Source organism: Schistocerca piceifrons, chromosome X, assembly GCF_021461385.2.
Source record: "Schistocerca piceifrons isolate TAMUIC-IGC-003096 chromosome X, iqSchPice1.1, whole genome shotgun sequence".
In the NCBI taxonomy this organism is placed as follows: domain Eukaryota; kingdom Metazoa; phylum Arthropoda; class Insecta; order Orthoptera; family Acrididae; genus Schistocerca; species Schistocerca piceifrons.
In genome coordinates, this window is record NC_060149.1 from 229844123 (window position 1) to 229866518 (window position 22396).

General features: G+C 39.7%; 1 protein-coding gene across 2 annotated transcripts in view; it reads left to right on the forward strand.

Moving 5' to 3' along the window:
- Positions 1–304: 304 nt before the first annotated feature.
- LOC124721336 (glycosaminoglycan xylosylkinase) overlaps positions 305–22396 on the forward strand; it is a 113112-nt gene continuing 91020 nt past the window's right edge. Inside the window, exons 1-5 of one of the 2 annotated variants that reach the window (XM_047246253.1) lie at positions 305–516; positions 588–696; positions 793–924; positions 1185–1439; positions 15102–15271. In XM_047246253.1, coding sequence (XP_047102209.1) covers positions 688–696; positions 793–924; positions 1185–1439; positions 15102–15271 — 566 coding nt within the window. In that variant the 5' untranslated portion in view covers positions 305–516; positions 588–687. Of the gene's footprint in view, positions 697–792; positions 925–1184; positions 1440–15101; positions 15272–22396 lie in introns of both variants that reach the window. The other variant, XM_047246252.1, reaches the window with a different exon arrangement.

Genomic DNA, 22396 nt, shown 5'->3' on the forward strand with positions numbered 1-22396 from the left:
CTAAACAATGACAAATGTGGTGCTATTTTTAGTAAGTTTTTAAGGGAAAGACAAGCTCTTATAATATAAACCGTGTTACAAATCAATATAAACGAAAGTAATTGCACTCATTCAATATAGTACTCAGAAGTGTCACTTTCTGGCCGCTTGGCGCGCACCTGTCGATGTGGTAACAAAAGGGAAACGGAGTGCCGCAACAGTAAACTTAGACTGTTTATAACTTTATATACTCTGTGGTGCTGGTGCATATAATGCGATGTATAAGTTGCGTGCGCAGATGTGATGCGCGTAGGGGTAGGTCTGTATCTCATTGAATCAGCTTGCACCAATAAAATTCAAGCGTGTTAATTGCGCATAGTTTTTTTTCCCCATATTGTTGTGCTGTTAACGGAACGTAATGTATCTGAAAAAGAAGGACCACACTCATAACAAACGTAGCGCATAGGTGTCTGTCCGCTAACATTTCTTAATAGATTCATGTTTCCAGTATGCAAAGACTGAAACATATCGATTTAGGTATGTAACTTTGTTTGAGAATAAGGGATGTGGTGACCAGTACCGACCAATCAAGAATGTTATCATTACAGTAATGCGGAAAATGTTTGCTGTTAAGAAGCTAGGCGCATGTGGAACCACGTACTAGTTCTCCAATACATTTTGTAAATTAGCGATTCAACAGATGTGGATATGGCTTTGGTAGTTATTCACTTACTAGACTAAATTATCATGGTCTGAAATACAATTGGTTTTGCTTTTGTATTCCTAGAAATAAATAAGCATTATTATTTACAGGTAGTTAGCAGATATTGTGCGGTTACATTTTTGACGGCTCTTTCACTACTAGTGTTATCAGCAAACTTTTATTTCGTGTATGTGATTGTAGACGAAAGAGCTTCAGGCTCTGCACCTACAAATACAGAGCAGGTTAGTTTATATGAACGAAACTTTAGCCTGTAGAATTCAAACAAATGTGTATTGCTAGTTTTTTTGGCTGTAATAATTGCCATATTCCACTTCATAGGATAAAAAAAATTATTGCTGTCAGATTGATGGCGAATCTTGGCCCAAGAATTGTCACTTTCACTAAGTTCATGTAATTCTTGTTCTTAGTATTTTCACTGTTTGTAAATGTTTTTCACGTGATGTTTGTACTGATTACATTGTTTCGTGATCTTAAATTACAGGTTAAAGCAGACAGAAATTTGAATGTCTCATTATATAACAAAAACCGACAGAAACATGTTAAACGTGACTCATGGCTGTTGCCATACAAAAATGCTACCCAGAGTGCTATACAGGAAATTAAGGAAATAATCCCAAAGTTGCACAAGAAGTATTTGCAGATTTCATTTTCGTTCAAAGAAATACTCAGTAATCTGCTAAATGATTTGAAACAAACTATCAGAGCATCAAATAGTTTGTGGGCTGTTGTGGACAAGGTAATGAGACTCCCTACTACAATACATGCTCTGCCATTTTGTATTTTAATAATAATATATATAACTTCCACTCTGATGGTGTGTGCATTAATTTCCCTTTGTAGCTCCACAGTAGTTGTTATGCTGTCAAGTCAATAATGCACTGGATTTGAGGTATACCTCACTCCATTGACAAACAGGACGTTTACCATGAAACTGGCCCCCACCTCTCTTCTACCACTGAAAGAAAACGTAAATAACACATGCTGTCACTTATACTTAAATATCCTGACCTGTTGGGGGCTAAAGTTTACAAGGGGATGGTAATTGCCTTCTGTCCTCTAAGTAAACAAACAAAAAAAGTTTTGTAGGCTTCTGACAAGGTAAAGTAGTGCTGTCATTGACTTGAAGATTGGTTTGAACACCACAGTTTTTTACTAGATATGATATGGGGTAAAACACCATCCCCTCAGTGTGACTGCAGCGAAAATCAGACCATCAGCCACACTGTTGAAGAGTGTTCCAGAAGACTCTATAATGGGAGCCCCAACGACTTCCTGCTCGCAGCTCCAGAGTTGATAGATTATATTAATAGACTTGATGTTTGTTTGTAATCCTTTAACTTTGTTATATTAGTGATGTTTGTTTGCAATTATTAATGTTTGTTATATTAGTGATTTGTCTGTTTCTTTCTTATATGTCTGTATTGCCATATGATAAATAATAAATTTACTAGACATGGTCCTGTTGGAGGTGGTATGCCACGCCCTTGCTTTCCTCTAACCTCTGGAGCCAATTATAGGTGGGGGGGGGGGGGGAGCTGTAGTTTGACGTGGACTCCAGTGCTGTTGGACCTAGGCATGTTTCACTGTAGCAAATATTGCTGGAGGTGAAGGAAGTAAAAGTGTGAAATAAAATTTCTAGGAGCCTGGGAATTGAACCCCATACCTCAAGATTGTCTGCCATTTAACCTTTGATCTGAAGATATAAATATTTATTTGCAGTTTGCATTTTGAGCAGTGTGCTTTTAAGTGGTGGGATACTGCAGGAGACTCAAAACTAGTGACAGGACTGCACATACAGTATGTCACATTGTGCTTCATTTAGAAGTATCACAGAGACTAGTAAAATACGTTTTGACTAATTGTGAAGAAGAGTTTTACTTACTGTTTATGTATCATACAGCATATCTTCTTTGTTGCCCATATTAACTATCAGAGAGTAAGAGAGAAAAAATATATATACTAAGATATCATTGATGAAGAACAAGATGTTAATCCAAATATTGTTCTCTCTCATATCCTTTGCCAAATGGGAGTTAAAGGTATGTATTAACCCCACACCCCTTGCCTTGAATCTTGGTTTTGGTGGTAGACTGATTTGTAACACAGTCCGTGGGCTAAGTTTGGTTGGAAGGTGACAATTTTGTTGTCAGTTGTTGAAGCTAACGAATGTGAAAGCAGAAAATCTGGTGGTGGTAACAAACTGACCTGTGGTAAAGACTGTTTGTCTGTCATTGCAATATTGAAAAATACCAGGGGTTCAACTATGTAAATTTTACCTAAATGACGACCAAGGCAGGGAGGTCGAGTCAACTCAACTCAACATACAAGTACTGAATGTCATCTTTGACCCATAACATAATGGTAATGTGGTGTGTGACATGATACACGTCCAAACAGAAAGAGAACAAAGCACTTACAATATTTCTTTTGCATCTATAATTATGAAAAGGATAGTCTGCTACTCACTGGAAAGATGACACATTGAGTTTCAGACAGGTGGAGAGGAAAAAAAAAAACTGTTACAAACAGAGTTTCAGTCAAAGCCGTGTACAGAAAAAGAAGTTTTGGACACACATTCGAACAAGCAGTTGCACCTCATCCGTGCATGGCCACAATCTTTGGCTGTTTTGTTGTGCCTGTCTGCAATGTAACACCATCTTCATGGCGAATAGCACTCTGTCCTTTCCATAATTGTCCCATTCCGGACCCTTGTTTTCTTTTGCATCTATATTACTTTTTAAAATGTGTGTTGCAACTACATTCTGGTCTGTAATTTTGCTTGACGTCAAGATTAAATTGACATATGGCAATTTGGGTTTGAACTGGCAAAGCAGATTCAAACCGTTTAGTTAATCTGGGAATTCATCCAGTTTTGAAAGCCTTCCGGCTACATCAAAATTCAGAAGAAAAAAAAAAAATAGAATTTTGCCGTATGTTTGAATGTAGACACTCTTGGCATATGCTGTTGAACGAAGATCATGAGTGTGACAGTCTTGAAAGGTCACGGTACTTTAACACTCACCTCATCATACTAGAAATAAGGGTGAAGAGAAATGATTAGTACCAGTTGTCAGCTTTAAGCAGTGATGTAATGTTAATGGCTGATGTGATGACATATTTAACTGTGTATATTCAGTTTTTTCGTTGGTGAAGCCAAAGAATGTGAAAGCATAAAAACATGGTTGTGGTGACAGACTGATCTGTAGCTTAAGACCGTTTGAAAAAATCGCCACTGATACTGTGCTATAGTTGCCATGTTGTTTACAGCATTTGTCACATGTTTCCTTCATCACTGTTCAAAGCTGACAATGTGCATCAAATACTCCTATTTATTTGAGATAAGTGCCTGAGAAAAACAGAAGGTGTGGTAATGGTAGTTAAGCAAAATCTTAAGTTGAGTATTCTGTTAAGGAATTAGGAGATTTTGCTAGACTCATCACTTCTCCCACTTCTTTCATTAAGACAACTGTAACAAAAACCTCTAACGGACGGCATTGTAAAATTTGAAATAAATTGGAATAGTTTCTCCTTGACAACTCCTTCTATACTGTAGAAGAATTTCTATGTTTGTAACGTGTAAAAGGTGGGTTGGAATTGCTAACTCAATCTGTATATGTTGTTTCCATTTCAGGGAAAAAAATTATATGGTGATGTTTAGAGTACAAATAGATGTACAAATTTATTTGCAGTATGAATGTAAAATAACTCATTCCACATCATGATGATTTATAGTGCAAAATGATCCATGGTACATTAGTTAACTAACTAACTTTACTTTCATTATGCTTACAAAGCTGAATATCCTTTCACACTATCTTCACAAGGGCCATTTTAAATGTAAAGAATCCTTACACTCTTCTATAAATGCAAGGAACTGCATTTGGCATAGAGTACAATTTGTTATGTGTTGAGCACTTTATATTCAATGATGTGATTTTGTAATATGACCTGTGATTGTAAGTACTGAGCGTTTACATATTGTATATATGTACATGATATTTTGTGTTCCCACTTGTCCCTTGTAAATAGGCTGTGATATACTTTGGCATATCAGTCATTCTCTGCTGCCGTTGTTACTGCACTTTGATTTTGTGGTCCACTGTTTTATCCAGGGTTAACTCAGTTTTTTTGAATGACAGTGGCTGTATGTTATTTCCTCTCTTGAAACACATCTCATGTAACCTTCATTTCATGATGCCAGGTTGCATATCAAAGTAGTTTGGTGCTTACAGCTAAATGCACCTCTAATACAGCTGTCACTCAGTTTTATTTAAAGGTAATGCTTAGTAATGCATAATATTAATACTGTCTCAAAATTGTGAACTGTATTTTGTAGATGGTTGTGTGTAAAATGTTTTTCTTGTGTGTTTATGAAGAGGACTTTTCATGATGAAATGTGTCAAGGCAACTGCTTGCCATGTAGTGGACACATTAAGTGAACTCAGAGACAAGTAGTTGAATGTTGTAATCCAGCTTTTGAGCTCGTATAATTCATCCCAGTGTGTGTGTGTGTGTGTGTGTGTGAGAGAGAGAGAGAGAGAGAGAGAGAGAGAGAGAGAGAGAGAGAGAGAGAGAGATTAGGTTTTACCATTTCATCACTGAAAAGTTCATTGGAGATGATGCACAAGTTCTGAAATGACAGTGATGAAAAAGGAAATTTACTGTGTCTTAATGAGAGAGAGCATCCCAGAATTCACATTGAGTGATTTAGGGAAACCTAGATGACTGGAAAGGGATTTGAACCATGAAGCTCCAAAATGCAATTTCAGTGTCACTCATCACCTGAATATGGACCTTCTGCATCCCGTTCTCATTCAAATATTTTTCCTTCCAATGCAAAATCAGTCATTTCATCTTTTAGAGCTTATGAAAACTAGTGAATGTATGCACAAATTTCACAGTCACCCAAGTTAACATCAGCGCAGTCTGTCACTGCTCTTACTTTAAAATTAATTTTAAAACCAGCACCTAGACATTGATGAGGAGGAGATACTCAGAAGATGATATACTGATTTCATGTGAAGACCATCCAGTTTCTGTGGTGTAACTGACTCTACCATTCTAACTTATTGGCTGAGCTTACTTCTTTCAACCTGGCCATTTCAGGTAATGCATTGTGCTGATCAAATAAGCCTTTGCATTCACAACTGCTCACATCTGACTGGTGCACTGTTTTGCTAGAGATTAGATTCAGTGGCAATATTGTGACTGGCTTAAGAATGCTGTGGCTACGAAAAAAGTTCTCAATCCACTTGTTATTGTGAATCTTCTGATTTGAATCCCCTTATCATGGTCAATCATTTGTTATAGGATTTATCAGGGTATTTTGAAAAATATTTTTGTGTGTAACTAGTCAGATTAACTTAAGAAAAAGTACCAAATGGTGTAGCTAGCATTTCTGTGGGACACTACTGTGCAAATGGTGTTAGAACTGCTGATAGCCTTGGGAGAGCCAGCCATGAGAAAACTCTCCCGTCTAGTGAGCAAGGTGTATGAGACAGGCGTAATACCCTTGGACTTCAGAAGGTCTATAATTATTCCAATTCCAAAGAAAGCAGATGCTGACAGGTGTGAAAATTACCGAACTATCAGTTTAATAAGTCACAGTTGCAATATACTAACACGAATTCTTTACAGACAAATGGAAAAACTGGTAGAAGCTGACCTCAGGGAAGAGAAGGTGGAATTCTGGATAAATGTAGGAACTTGTGAGGCTATAGTGACTCTGTGACTTATCTTAGAAGATAGGTTAAGGAAAGGCAAATCTATGTTTATAGCATTTGTGGACCTAGAGAAAGCTTTTAACAGTGTTAACTGGAATATTCTCTTTCAAATTTTGAAGGTGGCAGGGGTCAGATACAGGGAACAAAAGGCTATTTATAATTTGTACAGAAACCAGGTGGTAGTTATAAGAGTCGTGGGGCATGGAAGGGAAGCAGTGGTTAGTAAGGGAGTGAGACAGGGTTGTAGCCTATCCCCGATGTTACTCAATCTGTATATTGAGCAAGCAGTAAAGGAAACAAAAGAAGAAATTGGAGTAGAAATTAAAATCTGTGGAGAAGAAATCTAAACCTTGAGGTTTGGGATGACATTGAAGTTGTGTCAGAGACAACAAAGGACTTGGAAGAACAGTTGAATGGAATGGACAGTGTCTTGAAAGGGGGATGTAAGATGAACATCAACAAAAGCAAAACGAGGATAATGGAATGTAATCGAATTAAATCAGGTGATGCTGAGGAAATTAGATCAGGAAATGAGACGCTTAAAGCGGTAGGTGAGTTTTGCTACTTGGAGAACAAAATAACTGATCATGGTCGAATTAGGAAGGATATAAAATGTAGACTGACAATAGCAACGAAAGCATTTCTGAAGAAGAGAAATTTTTTAACATGGAGTATAGATTTAAATGTCAGGAAGTCTTTTCTGAAAATATTTGTATGGGGTGTAGCCATGTGTGGAAGTGAAGAATGGATGATAAACGCCATAGACAAGAAGAGAATAGAAGCTTTCGAAATGTGGTGCTACAGAAGAATGCTGAAGATTAGTTGGGTATACCACGTAAGTAATGAGGAGGCACTGAGTGGAATTGAGGAAAAGATGAATTTGTGGCACAGCTTGACCTAAAGAAGAGATCGGTTGGTAGGACACATTCTGAGGCATCAAGGGATCACCAATTTAATACTGGAGGAGTGTGGAGGGTAAAAATTGTAGAGATAGACCAAGAGAAGAATACAGTAAGCAAATTTGGAAGTTACTCGGAGATGAAGAGGCTTGCACAGGATAGAGTAGTAGGAGATCTGCATCAAACCAGTCCATGGACTGAAGGCCACAACTACTACACATGTATCACAACTTTACTAAATAAAGATTAATCTTATGGATCTTTTATTCATGGTGATCAAGTTTCAGTTAACCCCCAGCCATCATGATTTATGTTTTCTGTAGTTCCCGTGAAACATTTTTGACAGATGCCAGGACGAGTCCATCCAAAAAGCCATGACCATTTTCCATCCCATCCTTGTACAACTGAGCTAGTGTTCCTTGCTAATGACCTCAACATAAAGATTATATGTAGTAGCCTTCCTTCTACTAAAATCTCTTTTTTAAACTTGTAGGAGGTTGTGTTGATTGTATTGGTCACATCAGGAATTGCCTGAAATAGGGTCCACAATACATTATGACTGCAAAGAAGTGTAAAGAGTTAAAACTGACCAGAAAGTTATGAAAAGTGCATAGGTACCTTACAACTTAACACCTGACAAGAAAAGTGAAAGCCCCAGATGTGGTTGGATGTCACTGTAACTTCATACACATACATACCGTCAACAGGCACGTAAATGATTAAAGCTGCAGTTCTCTCTGACAGGTAGAATGGCTACCAGAGTGCATTAGTGATGTTCCTGTACAGTATTGTTACCACACCTGGTAGGGTATACAGGGTGAATAACCTAAAAATTGCATCACAGATATTGCAGAAGTTGAAAGTGCTATCAATGTGCAGTTTTTATGTAGTGGAATATTAATCAGGGGCTTGTATTGTTAGCTGATATACAGGATGAAAAGTATTTAAACCCACAAACTCTTGGATGTTGTAGAGGACATCAAAACAAATATTTTTCCCTAATGTCATTTTTTCCTATGAGGATTATTTAAACCGGTGGAGGCTGTATTGCGCTCTTCAGTTGTTAGAGGCCGTATTATGATCTTCAGTTGTTAGAGGGCGTATTACGCTCTTCAGTTGTAGGCAAATACTGTCCACCAGTGTAGTAGCGCATTTTGTCTGTTTACTAACGGAGCGATACACCTGGAGTGAGTACACTGATATGGTTGGTGCGTACTACATAGTGCACCACAACGGACAAGCTGCACAGCAGGTTTATCAACAACAATATCCTAATCGCCGTATCCCGCATCATACGACCTTTGCTGCTCTGTAGCAACGTCTGCGTGAGACCGGGTCATTTAGCAGATTACCTGGACAGGGACGCCATCACACGGTAAGAATGCTGCAATTTGAGAAAGCTGTCTTGCAGCATGTGGAGCGGGATCCTTCAATCAGCACTCGTGCGATTGCACGTAACATGGGGACGAATCTGACAAATGTAAGAACAGTCCTTCAAGAGCAGTTGTTACGTCCATTTCACTTACAGCGTGTCCACAACCTGGAACCAGTTGATTATCCACCCAGAGCACAGTTTTCGCAGTGGTACCTGGAACAGTGTGAAATGCATCCTACATTTCCATCCTCTGTGTTTACCGATGAAGCAACGTTCGGGCATGATGGAGTCTTCAACATGCACAATTCGCATGTTTGGAGTGAGGATAACCCGCATGCCACAGTTACTAGCGCTCATCAAGTGCAGTTCTTCGTTAATGTGTGGGTCGGTGTTGTTGGGGACTGTTTAATTGGTCCGTATCTGCTACCTAGGCCATTAAACGGCAGGTACTATTACAATTTTCCCGCCAGAGCATTGCCAGAATTGCTGGAAGATGTCCCGCTCCCTCCAAGACAACGCATGTGGTTCCAACATGACGGGGAGCCGGCACATTTCAGTCGTCGTGTGCATCGATTCCTGGACCAACGGTTCCCAGAAACGTGGATTGGCAGAGATGGTCCTGTACCATGGCCTGCTCAATCCCCAGATATGTCCCCTCTGGACTTTTTTGTGTGGGGAGAGATGCGCAACCTTGTTTACGCAACTCCTGTTGCGTCAGAAGAGGATCTGGTTGCCTGGATAGTAGCAGCAGCAGCAGCAGGAACAATTCAGGATACTCCTGAGATTTTTGCCTGTGTCAGACAGAACATGATCCGTCGGTGTAACCTTTGTTTACGTGTCGGAGGAGGCATTTTTGAAAATCTACTGTAATTGAAATTGTGTTGTGTTAATGTATTGCCTCTTGGTCATAAAAAAAAATGGAAAAGTGTTTGTTGGTTTAATTAATTTGCCACCATGGAAACCTTCCTCCACCAGTTTAAATACACCTCATAGGAAAAAATGACATTAGGGAAAAATATTTATTTTGATGTCCCCTACAACCTCCCAGAGTTTGTCGGTTTAAATACTTTTCACCCTGTACAGATTGTAATAGTACTTAGAAAATATATTTTTTTGCAAACATATACTTTTTTTAAAATGGAACAATGCCTGTTGATATTAACAAACCAAAAGTAGAGTAAATTAGAATGTCAGTGGTGTTTATTGCAGGATTGTACTGTGAGTCGTTTACAAGACATCGTATTTTGAAAGGTTCTCCCACTGACACTTGTGCAATACGTATGGTAGCACACACTAAAGAACAACACAAGTGCATACACTAGTTACATGGGTTCTGACCAGTAACAAGACAACTGATCATCACAGGTTGTGTTCAAAATGACCAGTGGCTGTGGCAATACGCACTTCCAGTCTGATATGGAACGACTGCTGCACACATGCTAGCATTTCAGTGGAGATGTCCAAGCAAGCTCCAGTAATACGTCGTTGCATGTCATCAAGTGTAGTTGGTATGTCCTTGTAGACCATGTCTTTCAGCTTTCCTCACAGAAAAAGGCTTACAGGCATCAAATCCAGGGAACGGGTCAGCCACAGTACAAGTCCTCTGTGTCCAATCCCACAATTTGGAAGAAATTTGTGAAGACATGCTGTAGTACTTTGTGTGTTATGGTCTGGACAGCCATCATGTTGCTACCATAGGTTCCTTGAAGTCTGCAGAGGAATGTCTTGTAGCATCCATGGAAGATGGGTCGGTTAGGAGGCTGTGATACTTCTGCATGGTCAGTGTTCTGTCTGTGAAATTTTGGCCTAAGAACTGTCACCACACATTTACACTCCATAGATGCTGATGTCCACCTGACAAACGGGGATTGTCAACTGATCAATAGTGCATGTTTACATGGTTTACCTGGCCATGATTGGTAAATGTGACTTCGTCACTAAACAAGATACATGACACATCTGGAGTCTCCTGTCTTAATACCCATGTACAGTAGTTAACGTGAGTCTCATAATTATTTCCATGCAGCTCTTGATGGAGAGAGAAGTAAAAGGAATGGAACATATGTCAATGGAGAATGCATAGGACCCTTGTCTGACTCATGCCACTGCCTCATGTGATTGTGCAGGAGCTAATGTGCAGACCAACTGCAACATCAGCAAGAACATTGATTTCCCCCTCTTCTGTCATCACTTGTTTCCTTCTTTTATGCTGTCTGTATGTTATACTACCACTGTCACATAACTGGTTGAAGAGGTTGATAAATAACTGCTGAGGTATTGTGCCACATACACCGTACAAGAACAAACTGCATTCTTCCTACACTCTCCATATAACATGAGCATGTCAGCTTTTTCTACATTGGTAAATCCCATTATCTGCTCATGAACTACTGCTTGGACTGCCACATACTGACTGACCGGCAAGTCGTAGTGCACTCAAGGAACACTGAAGCACAGTGTAAGCAAACATAATGACATTGTACCTAGCGGCTATGCAGGTTGAATGGCGTAAACAGGTGTCAGTGTGGAAACTCTTCAAAATATGATACCTCATTAATGGCTTGCACTAGAACCCTGTAACAAATGGCTCTGACATTGTAATTTACCCTACTTTTAATTTGTTAATGGTGATAGGCATTGTTCCATTTAAAAAAGTGTAGGTTTGCAGGAAAAATGCACTTTGTATGTATTATTTCAATCTGTTGATTGGCCTGACTACCAATCCATTCTGTGAGAACTGCACATCAATATCACTTTCCATTTCTACAAATTTTCAGTGCAAGTTTTAGTTGATTCACCCTGTTGTGGATTGGCAAGAGAGCCAACCCTGTATGAGAGGAAGCCGAAAGGCACGCGTTTCAGCTCACGCAGGCTGGCGTGAGGTCTGGAACAGGTCAAGGAAATTAGACTAGCAAAAAAGGACGTAGCTGTGGAATACTTAACTTTAATCCATAAATGGTGAACATCGCTCTTGACAGTACATGTTTTACAGCATCAATAGTAACTGGTAATGGCGCCTTGCTAGGTCGTAGCAAATGACGTAGCTGAAGGCTATGCTAACTATCGTCTCGGCAAATGAGAGTGTATTTTGTCAGTGAACCATCACTAGCAAAGTCAGATGTACAACTGGGGCGAGTGCTAGGAAGTCTCTCTCTATACCTGCCGTGTGGCGGCGCTCGGTCTGCAATCACTGATAGTGGCGACATGCGGGTCCGACGTATACTAACGGACCGCGGCCGATTTAAAGGCTACCACCTAGCAAGTGTGGTGTCTGGTGGTGACACGACACACCCTGTATAAGGGACATGAAGAGTGTCAGATATTGGGTGATCATTGTGAATGACATGGAGATGCTACATACTCGTGTGAGGCAGCATTATCAGAGCCTGACTGAGTTTGAAAGGGGGCCCTCCATTTGTCTGGCTGGTCAAATCGTGCAATATCCAGATTTGTGGGTCATTTGGATGAGACAGTGGTCTGATGTACTGCACAGGAATGTGAGGACAGGCATAACCATCATCAAGATTATGCAAAGTGATATGTGACCACCACAAGGAAGGAACACTGTGCTGTGCATCAGACACAACCTAAACCCTTCACATCTGCACCTGCCATCCAGGAACAAGTAATGGACTTCCTTTAATATTCTGTATCATCCCACACCATTGGTCAGAGCCGGAGTAGGTAATTATTGTCCCATGCATAGTCTGTTGTTTAACACTGCAACACAAATGGTTGTGTTTGGAATGGTGCCATGACCAGGTATCATGGACTCCTGATGAATGATGGTGCTTTGTGATTGGCAATGATTTGTGGTTCAGCACTACCCCAGATGACCATCATTGATGAGTATGGTCATGACCTGGGGAGAGGTCCCATTCATCCAATGTTTTTTGAGAGGTACAGCAGTTTTACTAGTGGCATCATGATGTGGGAAGCCATCGGGTATGACTTCACATCACAGCTGCTAGTAACAGAGAGAGATATTGTGGCACAATGATACATCACCAACGTCCTGCGTCCTCTTGTGTTTCCTCTCATGTGGCTGTATTATGGTGTCATTTTTCAACAGGACAATAGTTGTCTACACATGGCACATATCTTTGTGAACTGTCTGCATGATGTTGAGGAACTTCTGTGACCAGCAAGATCCCCAGATCTGTCCCTCATAGAACACATGTGGGACCAGCTCAGATGTCAACTCTGACCCAGTGCCAATATCCAGGATATCAAGGACCATGTACTACATTGTGGGCCAGCTTGCCTCAGGAGAGAATACAGTGGCTATCTCAAACTGTTCTCAACTGAAACCGACATGCGCCTAGGCCAGATGAAGTGCAGTGTCCCACTGATCAGTGGGCTCTTGGTGCCAAGTTCTTTATAAATTTGAGTAGCTTTTAAAAATCGCAAGTCACATACCCTTGCAACCTGTGAAGTTTTCTAGCCCTTCTGGGTGCTTAACGTTTTTTGGCAGGCAGTGTTTTTAAAATGTGAAATAAATAGTTGTTGATTGATCTAGGACCCCGAGCAGGTTAACTTATCTTTAATCTTTCATTATCTATTCAACAAGCAGCATTTTGATTATTTGTGCCAAGTGCATAGTGAGAGAATTGAAGCTGAACAACAGTACTTTGGTGGATAGTGAAAACATATGGGTATGTATGTTGCCCAAAGCTGCCAGACCCACCATAGTAGAATCTTAGAAAGGTTTGGGCGCAATAGGAAAAAGTCTCTGACAGTGTGAATCATTTTTGATGAAGAATGCTTCGAGAGTGCAGGCACAAAAGGCAAGGATGCTGGTTTGAGTGGTGTTGTGGCATATACCCTGTCAAATTGTCACTGCAGCATATCCGCCACTTGTGGTAAGAGAAGTCATATTGAATATTGTTTTCTTTTCAATGGATGCTGCCCATCTTAAAACTGCTGAACTGCTGGTGTACTTGACTGTTAACACTAGAGTTATAACTAAACTCCGCAGACTACTGGATATTATGTAACAAAAGTTTCTTTAAGTACAACCGTAATTACCCTCATTTCCTGTTCCATATGCAAATGGTACACAAGAAGAAACACTGTCAGCGAGCCGCTATATGAGCTTGAATTCCTTCATCATTTCACGAGATACCTCTAGGTGTAAACAAACTCTTGCCAAAATGTGACACCCTGTTGTGGATTTCGTCTAGTCTCTTTTATTAATCTTATCTAGTAATGTTCCTGGAGTGACAAACAGTACTACAAATCAGCTGACTGAGGTTTTTTAAGCTGCTTCTTTCATGGGTGAATTAAATTTCTTTTGGGTTCTTCCAGTGATCATGTCTGTTATCTCCTTCTCTTACGGTTAGTTTTGTGTGTTTTTCACACTTTAAATATGTCCAGCTGCATAATCTTATATATATTTTTTGTTGTGATTATTTACATCACTTGCAGTGTATTATTCATTTATGGTGAAGAACAGCTGCTAATCCTCTACTCCAGAAATGCCCAAGTTACTTTTATCTCTGATGATTTCACCTCATGTGGAGTTCACCTCATGTGTGGAGTTCTAGCATCAGCCTGGACATTATGTATTGGCTTCTTGATCTTAAAGATGAACAGAACGAGTGAAGTTTCACAAGACCGCTTTATCCAGAATCCATATTGATTCCTGATGAGGAGATTTTTCAGTCTCTATGAAGGTTGTGTGTGTGTGTGTGTGTGTGTGTGTGTGTGTGTGTGTGTGTGTGTGTGTGTGTGTGTTCTCAGAAGGTGTTGACTGACTGAGGTAGCTCATGTTAGCACACTGGACTCTCATTTTGGAGGAGTGGGATTCAGACTCCCACATGATAATTCGCATTTATGTTTCCATGGATTCCCAAAATCAATTAATATGAATGCTGCTATTTCTTTTGAAAGGCTTTTTTTCCCCCTCCTCATTTTTATCCAACCAGAACTTTGCTTCATCTCAAATATTCTTGTCATTGGCAGGACATTCAATACTAATTTTCCTTCCTTATTCAAAGGTTGTGGTGTTCATTCATGAACACAGTCCATTTTTAGTTAGCTTTTGACAGTAATGTAATAGCATATGCATTGTGTGCATCGAATGTTTACTTTCCTCCATTGAGAACCACAGTACCTTACTTGACTGTTTGTAGCAAAGCTAAAACATTGCCGTTCGTCATGTTGCTATATAAGTACCTTCTGCTGATGACTGTTTATCATTGCAAGACACTTTAGTCAGAAGTAAACCAAAGACTCATGAGGAATGTCTTCATTCCGTATAAATGTTAAGACTGTGCTATAACTGATAGATGTGTAAGTTTTTCACTGTTTCAGACTACTGTTTTTTTGATCGATTGATAGTCATATTTGCACTTAAATATATTTAATGTTTGTATTTTGATGACTGTCTGTGTGTGCAGTGGGTTGGTCCACGTCAGGTAATACCAGAGAGGTCATCCTTGCTTGGCACTGTCTTAAACATGTTATCTTCATCAAAAATTATTCATGCTGAGAATGCACAACGGGGCACACAACTGAAATTGTTGCTGACGTTGGAAGGGGGTCATAAAGCAGTATTCAAGCCTCAGTGGTAGGTAAGCTAGATACCCACTCCTAGTATTTAATGTTGTACAGTATAAACTGATACTTTACCAGTAGAATGTTGCAGCTTCTGCAAAAGTCATGTAATTATCTGTTACTCTTTAATGTCATCAGTCACACTGTGTTCTATTATTAACAGTTATTAATAGTATAGTGCTGACCAAAAAGTAAGATGAGTGATATCTTTACTCATTTTATAAATTGGGCAGTTTGGCAAACAGTCACTTTTCTTGACCTATAAATAATCTCAGAACGTGGATAGTATTTGTTATCTATGTTTTCAGTATGAAACAGTGGTGCAATACCATATTCATGTTGTTGGAAGGGCATTTATATGTTTGTTACAGCTATCCTGCTTTAGGTTTCTTGTATTTTCTCCTTGTTTGCCCTCATAAATTGGTATGCTGGAATGGTTCTCTGAGTAAAGCTGTGGCTAACATCTGAGATCCTTATTTTGCTGACCTACTGCTCTGTCCCTGTAGTTGAAATGTTAAATCATAGGACAGAACAGTTCGGCATAAACTTCTCTGTAAACAGCACACTTATCACATATTGATTGTGTATTGTTTCTGCAGTCTAAGAAGAGAGAACTTCAGGTTGTATGTCTCTGAAGCAGGAAACAGATATTGTTCTCTGTTGGCACAAATAAAGACATATGTACTTTGTCATGTTATTGTCAAAAAATGTAAAAATTATATCCTGAATATGCATACTTAGTATAGTTATGCCATACTTTGCCACAGTCTATTGCTTAAGATAACTGCAGATATAAAAGTGGCAGAAGAGAGAGTCATTAAGCTATGAAGGGTGCAAGGATGATTTGATTTATATGTTCTTTGTCATTACCAATATTTATAATTTGTCAAAAAAATTGTGTTTGGTTTGAAGTTCATAATCAGCTGGAAATTGCCATGACTGCTGTCAAACGAATGGCAGCTGCTGCGAATCGGTGTGCTGGCAGAGCTCCCGAGAGTCGTGATCTGTGATACTGGTACCAGAGGTACCTCAAGTATTATCCTCTCCCAATGATCCTGTCTCCTCTGTAGTAAGTAGGGATCTGTCATTACTCATCCATGTGACTGAGAGTGGCGTATCAGTGGTAGATCTAGGTGTCCTGTACGGGGTGGACGGGGACCAGGGAGGACTCAGGGTGTTGTACCAATCCTCCTAACCAACAAGTTTGAGGTGCTGTCTTTCACCGAAACTGAACCAGTGGGACACACTTCACCTGTTGGAGAGGCTATTACAGCAGCCATTGAGGGTACAGGGTGCAACTAACTATGGATTGTGGCATACGTTGGAACAAATGATGCCTTTTGTCTGGGCTCTGAGGTCCTACTTGGTTAATTCCAGTGACTGACAGAGAAAGTTGGGAAGACCAGCCTTGTGCAAGGAGTTTCAACGAAGCTCATGATTTGCAGCATTGTCCCCAACACTGATTGCGGCCCTTTGGTTCTAATCAAGTGAAATAACTGAGCCAGAGAATTTGAAGGTTCTATGACAAGATAGGCTGCAACTTCCTTGACTTGCGCCACAGAGTTGGGAACTGTAGGGTCCCCCTAAATGGGTCAAGTTTGCACTGCACTACTCATCAGAAGCTGCTACTCATGTGGCACACTGTGTGTAAGGTGCACATGGAGATCTTTTTTTTAGATTAGATGACTCTACATCCAATCTAGATAATTATAGCTGTGGGAAACCCAGAAGTGTCAGTTTAAGACAGAAGAAATGCATTCGCATCAAAGTGCCAGAATTTGAAGCACTCGTGAAAAAAAGCGGTGATGCCCACATCATACTAGGTACAGAAAGCTTGTTGAAACCTGAAATTGATAGCACTGAGATTTTTGGTAAAACTTTAATTGTATATCTTAAGGATAGGCAGATGGGAAATGGAGGTGGTGTACTTGTCACAGTAGACAAGAAACTCAAATCCACCAAGATAGAAATTGAAGCTGCACAATGAGATTGTTTGGGCAAGACTCAGTATGAGGGGTGGGCATAAAATGATGATTAGATCTTTCTTTCTCCCACCAGACTCATCTCCTAATGTAACGGGAAACTTCAGAGAAAATCGCAATTCACTCATACGTAAGTTCTCCAATCATACTGTAATCATTGGTGGAGACTTTAATCATCGAACAGTTTCCTGGGAAAATTACAGTTTTGTTAGTGGTGGGCATGATAAGACATTGTGGAAAACATTACTAAATGCCTTTTCTGAAAACTACCTAGAAAGGATGCTTATGAACCCCACTCACGATGGAAATGTATGTCAGTTCTAATGGCAGCAAATAGACCTGACCTCTTTAGAGGAAACCCAGGCGAATTGCCCCAGTGTAATCCTCGCACCACTGAATGAAATGAAATGTCATTTGGCTATGGCCTCCCGTTGGGTAGACCGATCATCTGTTGCAAGTCTTGCTTGTTGACACCATTTCAGTGACTTGTGTGTTGATGAGGATGATATGATGATGAAGACAACACAACACCCCGTCCCCAAACGGAGAAAATATCTGACCCAGCAGGAAATTGAACCTAGGCCCCTTGCATAGCATTCTTCCGTGCTGACCATTGAGCTATCGAGGCAGACCTTGTGCCACTGAAAAGATGAATGGGAAAGGTATTAGTGGCAGTGTGTTGAGAAATAGCTGAAATTATTAAAACTGAACAAAGCTCCAGAGCCCGATAGAATTCCTGTCAGATTTTATACTAACTATAATCTGTCGTAGATTCCTCAACCAAAAAAACATGCCCAGTTCTTGGAAAAAAACCATAGGTCACACTCGTCTACAAGAAGGGTAGTAGAAGAGATCCACAAAACTATGCTCCGATATCCTTGACATCAATTTGTTGTAGAACCTTAGAACATGTTCTGAGCTCAAACATAATGAGTTATCTTGAACAGGATGACCTCACCCATGTCAACCAGCATGGATTCTATAGATGCTGATCATGTGAAACCTAACTCGCACCACATAACGTATTGGAAGTTTTGGATTAAGGCAGTCAGGTAGATGCAGTATTTCTTGATTTCAGAAAAGCATCTGACTCAATACCACACCTAAACTTATTGTCAGAAGTGTGATCACATGGGGTATCAATCGAAATTTGTGACTGGATTGAGGACTTTTGGTATGGAAGACATGACATGTTATCTTGGATGGAGAGTCATCGTCAGACGTAGAAGTAACTTCGGGTGTACCCCAGAGAAGTGTGTTGGGGCCGTTGCTGTTCATGTTGTATATTAATGACTTTGCAGACAATATTGGTAGTAACTCAGACTTTTTGTAGATGATGTAGTTATCTATAATGAAGTACTATCTGAAAGAAGCCGCATAAATATTCAGTCAGATCTTGATAAGTTTTCGAAGTGGTGCAAAGATTGGCAACTTGCTTTAAATGTCCAGAAATGTAAAATTGTGCACTTCACAAAATGAAAAAAAGTAGTATCCTTTGACTATAATATCAATGAGTTGCTCCTGGAATCTGCCACCTCATACAAATACCTGGATGTAGTACTTGTAGGGATATAGAATGGAATGTTCGTATAGGCTCTGCTCTAGATAAGGCAGGTGGTAGACTTCAGTTTATTGGTAAAATATGGGGAAAGTGCAATCAGTCTACAAAGGGGATTGCTTACAAATCACTCATGTGTCCAGTTTTAAAATATTACTCCAATGTGTGGGACTAACAGGAGATATTGACTGTATACAAAAAAGGACAGAATGAATGGCCACAGATTTGTTTAATCCATGGGGAGTGTCACTGAGATATTGAAGGAACTGAACGGGAAGATTCTTGAAGATGGATTGCATAGTATAGATGTAGATGTAGACTATTATAATACTAGGACCAAAAATATGTACATAGTGGTAAATGTTATTACATAAGTCAAATACATGGGTACATTTGTATTCAACAGCTGCCAGACTCTAACAATGCCTTGTTGGTAAAAAGAAGGAGATTAAATGTGAAATAAAGAACTTTCTGTTGTGCAACTCTGTCTACTCAAATGAAAATGTTCACAAGGACACTTAAAATTTATGCAGTAGATTACAGTATAACCAGTATTACCATCTAAGTCATTCTATTGTATTACATCAGGATGTTCATATTTGATTTCTTTCCACAAATATGGTTCAAGAAGTGTAATGTAAATTTCTATAAAATAACAAGAACAACACAGAGAAGACATGATAGAATGAGTAGTGTGAAGAAGTACTAGAACAAAGAGCTCAAAAATGGATGAAATGATGTTAGAAAAAAGAACACGTAGAACAATTCAGACAACAAAGAAAAGAACTATCAAAAAGTAATGTGGAAAATCAAAAGATACTTTGAAAAATCTCAGCTTATGGAAATAAAAGAAAATTTCAGCAAAAATAATAGCAGAAATTTTTACCAAAATTTTAAACATGTAAGGCTGTCAAGCTCTGAGTATTTATTTCAAAGATGAAAAAGGCAAAATTTGGTTAAATGACAAAGAAAATGGTAAAGTATTAGCTGAATTTATTGACAGGCTCATAAACTGCCCAGTTTCAACAGTTAACTTAAAATTTTAGGCAATCCCAAAAAATCTCGAGGAAGATTCCCCACAAACAGACTAGAAATTCATGAAGCTTTAGCAAGTGGTGCAGATTCCATTACAGTAGAATTATTGAAATGGTCAGAACCAAAGATTATAAGAGATCTACACTCACCTTTTGAGAGAATTTGGAAAATTGAGAAGATTCCAGAAGAGAGGAAAATAGCATTAATCCACATGTTACATAAAAGGGAGGTGAACAAAACGTTAAAAATTACAGAGTAGTGCTTGAGAATGGCACCTGGTAAAAATGATTTATGGTAATCCTCTGTATTAACTTCAATTGCGCGTGTTTTCTCATCATGGTCATTTCATGAAATATATGTGAAAGGAAGTAATATGTTGTCTGACTCTTCCCAGAAACGGTGGGGTTAGGAATTTTCTCCTGCCTTGAGATGACTAGGTGTTTGTGTTGTCCTCATCATTTCATCATCATTCATGAATGTGACAAGTTTGGACTGAACATAGGTTGGGAATTTGTACGGGCGCTGATAATGGTGCAGTTGAGCACCCGAAAACCCAATCATCATCATCATCATCATCATCTTCTTCTTCTTCCCAGAAAGTACTCTCTCAAAATTTCTATAGTGAACCTCTCAGTGACGGACAACACCTCTCTTGCAGCATCTGCCACTGGAGTTTGTTGAGCTTGTGTAATGCTCTCTCACAACTAAATGATCCCGTGACTAAATGCGCAGTTTTTCATTGAACCTTTTCTTTTGTTCTACCCATCCTACATGGTAAGGGTTCCAGATTGATGAACAATACTGAAGAATCGATCAAAGAAGGGCCTTATAAGCCACTTCTTTCATGTATGAGTTAAATTTCCTTAAGGTACTTCCTGTGTGTCTCAGTCTGGCATCTGCTTTTTCTACTATTTGTTTCATGTGGTCATTCCACTTAAGCTCACTTTGGATAGTTACTCCTAGATATTATACAGTAGATACTGTTTGCAGAAATTTGTTATCAATAATATAGTTGTACAGTAGTGGATTTCTTCTGGCTATGTACGAGTGTTGACTGAAAAGTAATGCCTCCATCTTCGTAACTCTTCAACAGTTGGCGGCATTGGTATGTGGCAGGTACTGGCTTGTTCCATAGCCTCTTCTCTGCAGCTCCAGTTGGTGGGAAGCCTTGGGATTGAATGGTTGTGTTGTTACAGTATAAAGTATGGAACCCCATGCAGACGGTCAGTCAATGCGATTTAAACAACATGCAGTCATTGAATTCTTGGCAGCAAAAGGTGTCACCCCAAAGGAGATTCATCAGAGAACAAAAGCAGTCTATGGTGATTGTGTTGATGTGTGTACTATGCATCGTTGGACGAGTAAGTTTAAAGATGTTGAGGCGGGAACATCTGACCTGCGTGACAAACAAAAAGTTGGGCGTCCTGTGACAGCAACCACCGAGTTCACAAGCAAAATGTTCACAGATTGATTCAGGACAATCATTGTATCACTCAGAGAGAAACTGCAAGCACAATCGGTGTTTCACAAGAACGTGTGGGTGACATTATTGCTTTGCTTGGCTATCAGAAGATCTGTGCACAATGGGTTCCCACAAACTTCACGTTCCACCACAGCAGAACTTCAGAGACTGAACCTTACCACCGTAGGGCATCCTCCACGCAGTCCAGATTTAGCACCGTCTGACTTCCATCTGTTCCCGATAATAAAAGACCATCTGCGGGGACATCATTATGCTTCTGATTAAGGCATTGAGAGAACTGTGAGACTGTGGTTTTGGAAACAAAGTGTCGACTTCTTCGTAACAGCTTCATAAAATTTGTTCATCGTTAGCAGAAATATATCCAATCGGCTGGTGATTATATGGAAAAATTAAACATCATATTCTAAGGATTATTTCTGCGTTTGATTTATTAAAATATTCCCATCTAAACCCAGTTAACGAAGGTGGAGGCATTACTTTTCGTTCAACCGTTGTATGTGCAATATGTTACATTTATTCATGTTAAAGGTCTACTGTCAGAGCATGAACTACGAGGTGCATTCGAGTTCTAAGGCCTCCGATTTTTTTTCTAATTAACTACTCACCCGAAATTGATGAAACTGGCGTTACTTCTCGACGTAATCGCCCTGCAGACGTACACATTTTTCACAACGCTGACGCCATGATTCCATGGCAGCGGCGAAGGCTTCTTTAGGAGTCTGTTTTGACCACTGGAAAATCACTGAGGCAATAGCAGCACGGCTGGTGGATGTGCGGCCACGGAGAGTGTCTTTCATTGTTGGAAAAAGCCAAAAGTCACTAGGAGCCAGGTCAGGTGAGTAGGGAGCATGAGGAATCACTTCAAAGTTGTTATCACGAAGAAACTGTTGCGTAATGTTAGCTCGATGTGCGGGTGCGTTCTCTTGGTGAAACAGCACACGCGCAGCCCTTCCCGGACGTTTTTGTTGCAGTGCAGGAAGGAATTTGGTCTTCAAAACATTTTCATAGGATGCACCTGTTACCGTAGTGCCCTTTGGAACGCAATGGGTAAGGATTACGCCCTCGCTGTCCCAGAACATG